This window comes from Pithys albifrons, chromosome 17 (genome assembly GCF_047495875.1).
Source record: "Pithys albifrons albifrons isolate INPA30051 chromosome 17, PitAlb_v1, whole genome shotgun sequence".
NCBI lineage: Eukaryota > Metazoa > Chordata > Aves > Passeriformes > Thamnophilidae > Pithys > Pithys albifrons.
In genome coordinates, this window is record NC_092474.1 from 1,451,525 (window position 1) to 1,461,670 (window position 10,146).

A 10,146-nucleotide genomic window follows, 5' to 3' on the forward strand; every position below is an offset into this window, starting at 1 on the left:
GGAGGGATCGGAGCGGCCGGGCAGGACCAGCCCCCGCGCCCTGCCCTGAGCCCCGAGCGGGGAGGGAGCCGGGCCCGTCACAGTCCGCAGTGACTGTCCGTCACTGTCACACAGTCTGTGAGGGTCCCTGGGGTCTGTGAGGGTCCGTGACAGTCCGCAGGGGTTCGTGGGGGTGTGTGAGGGTCCGTGAGAGTCTCTGAGGGTGCGTGAGTGTCCGTGAGAGTCTCTGGGGGTCCGTGAGAGTCCGTGACAGTCTCTGAGGGTGCATGAGTGTCCGTGGGGGTCTGTGGGGGTCCGTGAGTGTCCGTGGGGGTCTGTGAGGGTCCGTGACAGTCCGCAGAGGTCCGTGAGTGTCCATGGGGGTCTGTGGGGGTCCGTGAGTGTCCCTGGGGGTCTCTGAGGGTCCGTGACAGTCTGTGAGTGTCCCTGGGGGTCTGTGCCGCCCCACCCTCCCGGCTCGCAGAGGAATCTTGCCCCTCGCCGCGCTCCGTCCGGGGCGGGGCGGCGCGAGGCGGGCTCTGCGCTGAGGGCACGCGGCCGCCCCGCCATGTCGCTCCGCCGGGCCCTGGCTCTCGCCGCCTGCGGGCTGGCGGGCGGCTCCGTGCTCCTCTCCGCCGTCGTCGTGGGCAAGCAGCCGGCCCGAGGCGGCGAGGGGGAGCCGCACCAGCCGGGCTCCGCCGTGCCCGCCACCTCTGCCTCCGCCTCCACCTCCGCCGCGCCGCCCGGCTTGCTGCTGCTGCCGCCGGCCACCGGCTGGATCGAGAAACCCGCCGGCTCGGGCGGGTACTGGGACAGCAACTGGGACAGGTGGGTGCGGCGGGGCCGCTCCCCGCCCGGGGAACCGGCTGTGGGGAGCGGCCGGGAGGGACCTGCGGGGGTCGGGGAGGCCGCGGAGCAGCTCCCGACAGGGCACACCCCGACAGGGCACACCCCGATAGGGCACACCCCGACAGGGCACCCCCCGACAGGGCACATCCCCCGACAGGGCACACCCCGACATGGCACCCCCCGACAGGGCACATCCCCCGACAGGGCACCCCGGGGCGGGTCCCGGGTCTCGTTTCGGGTGGAACTGCGGGTGGTGACCCGCTCGGAACGGAATGTCGCTGAAGTTCTTGAACGGCCGGTAAAGGCTGCGGGTCCCCAGCGCTCTGCGGGGCTGCGCCAGCGCCGGGGTTGGTTTCAGACAGCTCGGAGACTTTCGCCTGGGCAGGTAAATCCCTTTATTCTGGTGCTTCAGCCAGCACAGCCCCGGGTTTGTGATAAATGTGAGCACTGAGGAGAGGACGTGCGGGTTTGGTCTATATTCGTTATTTAACCGTATCTCACAGTTGCTTTACAGCCACACCAAGGGTTTGGGGTTCAGCAGCAGTGCCCGAGCGGTGCCAAGCGCCCTCCTGTGCGGGTGTTCCGGGCCTGCTGCTCCTGTTGGCACAACCTGCCGCCACTGCTTGTCAGTGCTGGTAAAGGCAGGCTCGAACCAGCTCCTCTTCAGTGTTGAAACACGTTCACGCAAGGGTTAACTACATTTTTTCCAGTCCTTTAGTTAGAACATGCAGGTATCAGTATTGAGCATTGGCTCGTTTAGCTTTTGTCTGGCAGAATTATCTCCCTGGGGAGACTTATGTCAGGCTCCAGTTTAATCGTAGTAAATCCAAACTTAAGCCCTAACAGATTTTTATTGTATAATGCATCCAGTTTTGAGAGGCTGTGGGATCAAATGCTCATACAAGCAGGGTTATGTACACCCCGGTGATAAAAATAAAACCGTTATTAAATAAGGTTATATCTGGTTACACAGTTACACTGAGGGAGGAACTAAAGCTGCTTGTTTAACTGCACCTCCAGGCCTTCCTGGTGCTGCTGAAGGGTTGATCTTCTGCAGGGATTCTGAAGTACTTTCAGACTCAAGTATTTTTTTTAACCAATCCAGGAGGTAGAGATTGTGCTATAGGCAGTGGAGCTGTTGCAGTTGCCTGAACAAATATACAGATGATGCTTCCTCATAGTCAGTGATCGTGTCCAGTATCACCATTTGTCATAGTGTGCAAACAGGAGAAGTGTTAATATATTACCACAGATCAGTTTTAGTTTTCTTTTGCTTGGTGTCTACAGTTGGTGTGCTGTGGCTGTGGCTATGCATGCTGGAAATTTCAGTTTTTTGTTTTGGATGTTGTTGGCAGAAGCTTAAATGGCTTATAAATACACAGGGCATCTGACTGCCCCCCTTTGGGGCAGGGAATGTTTGCAAAGTCAAGGCTTGAGCAGATAACCAGATATTAACAATATTCTTAACAACTGATGGCTTTTCAAGTTTGAAACAAAAGAGTGTGAGTGTTTGGTAGGATGGGATGTTGGGTTGGGCTGTGCCACTTCCACAGGAATTGTACAGCTCAATTCTTGGAGGAGACTTGACAGAGTTTCATTCATGAGAAAAGCTTTATTTCAGCCACCTGCTTTACAAATGGATTTGAATTTATTTTAGACTTTTTTTTTGTTTTCCTAATGTATCTTTCCAGCAATACAGTTTCCACTGAATCAGAAGAAGTAACCTTTGAAATAGCAATGGAACGTCTTGTTATTGGACTATTGTTTCATTTTTAATGCCTTGCTGAACTTTCACAGCTTAAGAACTGTGTGGAGCCTCATGGTTTGATGGAAATTGTGTTCACTAAAGCAGGATGGAGGCAGCAGGTCTGTTCAAAGCCTGACTTGCTGTGAGCTGTAGAAATAGGTATGGGAAGCAGCAATTTCCTATGACCAAATTACTTTGTCTCAGGCTGAATAAAAATTGTATTTTTGATTTTTAAAAATCTATCAACAAATAAACACGTTTAATGGAAGAAGTGAGGTCTGGTATGAATTAAACAAACAAACCTTTTTAGGTATGAGTTCAAGGGAGAAGATTTACACTCTGAGGTGGAGCCACAGAAGTGTTTGTATTGAGGGAGTGAAGGATCAGGGAGGGGCCCAGCTGACCTGGGGGGGGTTTGGCCGGGGCTGGTGCTGCCAGGGCAGTGTCAGTGTCAGCATTGCTGATCTGAGACACCAGGAGAGCAGGGAAGATGCTCCTTGTCCTCAGGAGGAACCAGGTCAGCTGTGGGTGATGTGCAGGGAAGGCAGGAGGGGCTGCTGGTGTGCACTGTGACAAATGGAAGGGGGATTAAAGTGGCACGGGGGGAGAGAGTGATTAAAAAGATGAAAGGCTAAGTAAACACTCCAGGCTAAAAGAGAAAAAAGTTATACTGGAGAGACCTGACATGACCCAGTTTAAAGCAGAAAATAATTCTCTGTGCACTACAGAAGGTTGGAGTCTTTCTAGGATATTGTTAGGGGGATGTTTATTTAGTAATTTGATGTAAATGTGATTGATAAAGTGCAGATTTTGGATGTGTTGTCCCAGGACTTTCTGGATACAGAGCACTGTCTTTCATTTAGGATCAGTCAACACCTTTTCCTCTTTTCCTGGGTAGCTTTCCTGGTTAGTTCTTCTTGTCAAAAACCCAACTGTTACACCTGTGACTGCAGATCCCAAGAGCAACTACTGAATTGTCAGGAATTGAAATATAAAGTCTCTGCTAGTGTTTGTGTTTCTTGTCCAGACAGCCTGTGGCTTTCAGATGTTTTATGCCATTTCTTTGCATTAGGATTTAACTTTTGCAGTTCTGCTTTTGCTTTTATTTCCCAAGAATTAATTCAGAAGTGGCTTTTACTAAACAGCACATTTATCTATGTCAAGTTACACCTTTTAGCCTATGATGTCTTTTTTCATTGTAGGCTTTTGTTTATACCTCTCACACAAAGAGTTGAATCAGTTTTGTGATCCAAGTGGCTAAATTGTCCATTTTAGCACTTTGGTTGCCTCTGGAAATAAGGCAGTGGTATCTGTCTGTAAAATACCTCTGCCTTTTGTCTGCCCTGTCTGAAAATGACGTTTTCAATGTGTTTGTTTAGGCGTGAACCACTGGCTCTTATCAACCACAAAAAGAAAAATGAAGAAACCGGGGAAAGGGAAGTGACGTCCCGCTTGGATCACTACAAAGCCAAAGCCACCAGGCACATATTCCTTATCCGCCATTCCCAGTATAATGTGGATGGCCAGGCTGACAAAGACAGGACTCTGACCCCCCTCGGTAGGTGTCCCTCCCAGCTCACCCTTCGGGCTTGCAGGGGGCTCTTTGTCACGGTGCTGTCCTGAGGAGAACAGGTCAGCAGCTCAGCCCTGCCCTGGGGCTCACTGCCAGACCTCCCCCTGCTCCTGGATCCTTTCTGGCAGAAAGGTGCAATGAATGAGTGTTCCTTCATTTTTGATCTTTGAAATCCAAACATTAAGAGGTGCTTTACAGAGTTCTGAGCACACTCAGTTGTAAAGAAACTTGTTGAAGGAAATTCCCAGTTATCTTAAGGTTGCTTGAGCAAATTCTCCTGCCATTTGACATAACTCCTCAGAGCTGAGGCTTTTATTAAACTTAGCTCCATGACTAACTTGGAGATAGATTTCTCTTAAAAGGTAACTTGTGTTTCTTTTAGTTAATTTGCTATTTATTAAATAGAAACCACCCCTGATTTTCAGTTGGAGTGTTTATAATTAAATACATTTCACTTTTGCTACTGTCACTGTTTCTGGGAGTGCTGCTAATCAGTTAGTTGAAATGAGGATTCCCTCTGTCTGTGTTCAGCTTAATTCATTGATCCTGTGACTAGGGCTAATTAGTAACACTTTTAATAGTGTACTTTAAAAGCAGTTGATGCTTTCTTGATTGTGTATATGCCAACACTGTTTTGAGAGAAGAAATAATTATATTGTGGTTTTCTTTTCCTTCCACACCTAATTACCAGTGTGCAAACAGGAGTGAAACACTTAATTTCAAGCTTCAAATGCTCTTAAACTGTAACAAAGTATAATCTTAATCTGCTCTCATCCTGTCTTAATAAAAGACTTAACCTGTCTGTTGTCTTTGCACCTGGAGGACGGGCTGAGGCCTTTCCCCAGGCTGTGACCTGCAGAGCTGGTGTTGCCTTGATGAGCAGTGCAGGGTCTGCTCTGTGCTCCCTGGACAGATGGCTTGGCTCAGCACTGCCTTTTATTGGAAGTGAATTCCTTGGGATGAGGCTACAGGGATATTGAATACTTAGTGAAAGTTGGTGAATGAGACTTTCCCCCCTCCCTAATTAAAACAAGCAATTTTTTCCTGCCAGTGGAAATATGACTTGAAATTGTCCAGCCAATAAGCTTGGCCTGAGTAAGTCCTGACCCTGCTAAAAATGTTTTCCAGTTGCTTTTTGAAAGGAAAACCTCTAATGTCTGCTGGACAACTTTTTTGGTAGTTTGCATGAGATGCTTACAGAGTGTCACCAGTTTCTGTAACAAATCTCCTTTTGAAGGTCGAGAGCAGGCTGAACTGACTGGACAGAGGCTGGCAAGCTTGGGAGTCAAATTTGATCAGATAATCCACTCCTCCATGACAAGAGCAACTGAAACAACTGAAATTATAAGCAAACATCTCCCAGGTAAGACATTTCCCTTAATTTTTCATTGTTTTCTGATCCTTAAAACTGCTTCCAGTAGAATTCTAAGCTTGTCCTTAAGGCTGAGATGTTATTTAGCCATTTTCTAGCCCTGTGTGAATATGTCTGTATTAATAAAGAAACCTACAACTGTAATTCTGCAGTGCAGCAGTCTGGGAAGACTCAGTTTGCTGTGCCAAGCTGGTCTGGCTGTTCTCAGTTGGAATAAACTTTGTCTTGCTGATGGCAAAACAGTTGAAAGATTCACACCCTTGGACAGGAAGTGTGTAGACTAAAATTGACTTTAGGATGGAAGGGAAGCCATCCTTGAAGAAAGACTATGAAAAATGGATTGGCTGTAGAGTTGTGGGGCTGTTTGCAGTAGCATGTGAAGTAGAAACTTCTTTCTGAATGTGTGTTTAATATTTCAGGAGTCAAAAAAATCAGTACTGATATGCTGAGAGAGGGAGCACCTATAGAACCAGACCCTCCAGTCTCCCACTGGAAACCAGAAGCTGTGGTAACTTTTTTGTCCAAGTGTCGTTGTTGTTTTTGTTTATGGTTTGTTTTTTTCAGTATACTCTATATGGACAGTAGTGATAACTTGCTGTGTCTGAGCTGCTGTTTTTATCACAGACTTTTAGATAATTGCAAACTTTCTCTCCTCCCAGTAAGTGTGCAGAGCAGTTAAACTACTTGCAGCCCTTGAGTATTAATTCAGGCTCAGGTGTGTGTCCCTGTAAGGGGAGCCCCCCCTGGGCTGCAGGGGCCGAGCTGCTGGGCTGGGGTGACTCTGCCCTCCCTGCCTTTAGCAGTATTACGAGGATGGAGCTCGAATCGAGGCAGCTTTTCGGAACTTCATCCACAGAGCAGACACCAAGCAGGAGGAGGACAGCTACGAGATCTACGTCTGCCACGCCAACGTCATCCGCTACATCGTCTGCAGGTGCGTCTGCAGGGCCGGGGCCTCGGGGGCTCCAAAGGTCAGTGTGACTGCACTAGTGCTGCTTTGGGGCACCACTGAGGTAGGAGGTGTGTTGATGCAGCTTGTTTGAAGTGGCTGGAGATCAGTGCCTGCATTGTGAGCAGCTGCTTCTGCACCTTCATTGCAGGATTCATTTGCAGATACATTTGCAAATTAGAACAATTTCATTCTAGTTCTAAAGTGAAAATTGCTGAATTGGTGAGACTTAGTATTTTTTGTGCATCTCAACAGTTCCTTTAATACCATACACTCCTGTTTCCATAAACCTGAGGGCAGTGCCTGTATGGACAAATTGAGCATCTCACTGGATGCATCTCCTTGAGGTGACATGAATTTGACCTTACATAGTGAAATGTGTATTTAGTTTGGGGAATTTCTGACTGATAGAAATTTTGAGGTATGTTCAAGTTGCAATAGTGTGTTTTTGCAGTAGGATCCAGTATTGGATTCAGGGGAGAGTGGATCTTCCTGATAACATCAAGGTTGTTCATGAAGGAGAAAGCAGCTCTGGATCTTTGCCTGTCTCTATATCCAGCCAGCTGAGTCTGTTTTATTCCTCTTCCCTATCAACAAAGCACTGTCTGTAAGATAATTTGTCGTGAGCAGTACAGATGGGATTAAACTTTAATGTGATCAATACCCACAACAATTTCAGTTAGCTCTATTTAGCTGAGCTAGTTAAGTGCTGGCCTGTCTGCTCTGTGGGCTGCTTTAGAGCTCTTCAAAATTGCTGTACTTAAAATTATTGATCAGGTAAACAGAATATTCTTCCCTGTGCCAGAAAAGATCACATTGCTGCTGCCTAGGCTTTTTCTGAAATACTTTTTACTCTTCCTTCCCTCTTCATTTTAACTTTTCTTCTGTGCCTTCTATTCCAGGCTGTCTGGTAGCACAGTTGAATACAATCCATGTCACATTCCCTTTGAGTTTAGCTTGGCTGTAGCTGGTGTTTTATTTCTCAGACTTTCTACAAGACTGTCATAAGAGCCCAAACCAAGTTATTCCTCAGTATCTGAGGCAAAAGGTGTTTGACACAACATGGTGTTTTCTCCAGCTGTTCAGTACAATTGATGGAGCTCCTGAGGCTGTTGAGTTAGGAATTTCAGAATAGCTGGAGAGTAGCTGTGATACTGTGTTTCTGTAGAAGGCACCAAGTACTTTTTCTTGCCCCTTATGGGAAATGATGTGGCTGATGGAAAGTAGTTCTGGTGAACTTCTGCCACAGGCACAGGCAGGCCCCTGGAATGAATCCTGTCTCACTGCCTGTGCTCTGCATGTTGCACCCTGCCCGTGCTGGTGAGGCTGAAATGGTGACCGTGAGGACATTGCCACACACACACTGCAGCTTGGGGGGCTGAGCCTCCTTCTCCACCTGTCCTGCCCTGCACAGGGTGCTGTGGTGCTGCAGCTGCCTGGGGGACAGCCTGGGCCTGTGCTCTCCTGTTCTGTTTGTGCCAAGGTTGCTCAGAGTGTTCCCGGCAACCTCCCTCCATTGGAGCTCCCACCTTCTGTCACTGGAGTTAATCCTGTCAGCAGTAATCACACCCATCTGCTGGACTCTGCTTATCCAAGTGCACTCTTGGCCCTGGTCCAGTTACCAATGCTGTGGTTTTGTACAGTTCCATGAGAAAAGTACTTTTCCAAGGCTGACTGGGAGCACTGGCATGCAAGCTGCAGAATGCCCAACGATTTTTACTTTTCCCCTCCCAGTGTGGGGTGGAAGGTGATGCTGTGAAGGCACATTAATGCACATAACTGTTCATGAGTAAGATAAGTGTGTTTTCCCCCCAGGGCCCTGCAGTTCCCCCCAGAAGGGTGGCTGCGACTGTCTCTGAACAACGGCAGCATCACACACCTGGTGATCCGCCCCAACGGCAGAGTGGCCCTGCGAGCGCTCGGCGACACGGGTTTCATGCCTCCAGACAAAATCACACGCACCTGAGGGAGCAGGAGGGGTGGCTGCCCAGGAGCTGCCTCCAGTCTCTTTGCACTAGCACATTCTGCTACAGTACCACTAGATTGTTTGTTACTTTGGGGTGTGATGCTGTCTTAAAAATGTCCTGTAGCCCCTTGCCTCCCTCCTTCATACTCATATCTGCCTTTCAGTCCAGAAAAGAAGAAACCTTTGTAAGCCTGAAGCTGTCCAGTCCTTAAATATTCCCCAAAACTCAAAGCTGAAAGTGGAATACAGAGACTGAATGTCTGCTCAGCAGTTGCAAGAGCACTGGCTTTTCCCCCACCCCACCATGAATTTCTCTAACCAAAGCTTGTTCCTGTGGATATTTTTCTTGTGCAGGAAAGTGGTGTGGGAACAGCCTCGTATTTCACTGCAGCTAAAACAAAAGACAAGCCAGCTTGTTTCAGCTCCTGCAGAAGAAGTGACAGACAGGGTATTCTGCTGTTCAAAGGACAAAGGGATAAAGCTTCAGTTTTTGTTAAGTGTGTATATTTATGTTGTGTCTTTGTTCCCCTCTGCCCCTCAAAAGCCCATGTAAACTGTGCCTGGAGATTACAAGCATAAAGCAAAGAGGGTGAAAAAACCATTTGCCTCAGACTGTGGTGCTAGAATTAACTGCTGCTTATATTTAAGTGTTCTGCCATCCTCAGAGATGTCCTTTAAGATGTTCTGAACAACATTTTTCAGCTTTGTAAAGCCTTTTAACTAAAACATGGTCTGGAGAAGGCTGTACAGGTGAGTCTGTAGCAGTAAGATAGAAGGCAGCAATCTTCTGAAAGTGCTTTCAGTTACTGACTGGTATTTTTGAGTGATTTCTCCCACTGATTTCTGTTTGTTGATACCTTGACAGTAGGGAAATATCACCATCGAGTTCCAGGTAGTGATGCTGCAGCTTCTGCAGTACTGAACAAACTGCTGTTGCTACAGGTGTCTGTGGGAAGGTGTCTCTAGGCCGAGTGTGTCAGGCAGAATGCTCTGAGTGCCTCCTTCCTACAGCTCTGACACTGCTGGGCCTGTTTTGGGAGGGGAGGGCTCAGAAGCTTTCCAGCTTAAGGCTGTTTGCTGGGCACCTGAACCACTGGAGTAACTTGGCTCAGTTAATAGCTGGAGTCTCAGAAAATCTCACCATAGGCACAGAATGTAGAACAGCAAACAAAACTAACTTGCTTGGCAAGTTTTCTTATCAGGAAGGAGGTTGATGAGACCCTGTGCTCACTCTGTCAGAGCTGTTGGAAGCATAATCAGAGCACACAGCCTCTGGAGATAGGATTGAAGGGCTTGTTTGACACCACACTGCTACATCAGGATGAGTTCAAGGAACTGGGGCTAGTCGGGAACAAACCGTGATTGTTGTGTAGTACAAGATGGGGAGGCAAGAGGAAACCATCATGATGTGTCTCTCATTGATACAATAAGAATAATTTATCAGTTTTTGTCTATTAACTTTTTAAAAGTTTTGAATAAAATACTTGGTCTGTCTTGTTTCCTGTCTCTTCAGCTGTAGCAGGCGAGGCTGGAGAGCTGCACCCTGTTGTGTCCCGCCCTGCTAAAGGCAACAGTTCACTTACCAGCTTTGTCCTTTTAGCTTCAACCATCTGAAATGGGAACTCGAGAGAGGAGGCAGCACAGAGTTAATTGTCATCAGCCACAGAGATGTAGAAGAGGGCACTGCTGTAGTGTAAGCACAGCCCTTTGC

At 47.9% G+C, this 10,146-nt stretch overlaps 1 protein-coding gene across 2 annotated transcripts; it reads left to right on the forward strand.

Annotated features, from left to right (window-relative positions):
* The first annotated feature begins 511 nt into the window (after window positions 1-511).
* PGAM5 (PGAM family member 5, mitochondrial serine/threonine protein phosphatase) lies at window positions 512-9,929 on the forward strand. 2 transcript variants are annotated; one of them, XM_071572413.1, is made up of 6 exons: window positions 512-807; window positions 3,955-4,133; window positions 5,386-5,511; window positions 5,940-6,028; window positions 6,321-6,454; window positions 8,285-9,929. In XM_071572413.1, exons 1-6 carry the CDS (start codon window positions 548-550, stop codon window positions 8,433-8,435), a joined length of 939 nt encoding a protein of 312 aa, XP_071428514.1. In that variant the 5' UTR covers window positions 512-547; the 3' UTR covers window positions 8,436-9,929. The 2 variants fall into 2 exon arrangements, with proteins under 2 accessions (XP_071428514.1, XP_071428516.1); XM_071572415.1 differs by having other exon boundaries at window positions 6,324-6,454.
* Window positions 9,930-10,146: the final 217 nt, after the last annotated feature.

Coding starts and splice junctions, on each gene's coding strand:
- PGAM5 (XM_071572413.1), top strand. CDS start 548: ATGTCGCTCCGCCGGGCCCTGGCTCTCGCCGCCTGCGGGCTGGCGGGC. Junction 5,512..5,939: donor TATAAGCAAACATCTCCCAG/GTAAGACATTTC, acceptor TTAATATTTCAG/GAGTCAAAAAAATCAGTACT. Junction 6,455..8,284: donor ATCCGCTACATCGTCTGCAG/GTGCGTCTGCAG, acceptor TTTTCCCCCCAG/GGCCCTGCAGTTCCCCCCAG.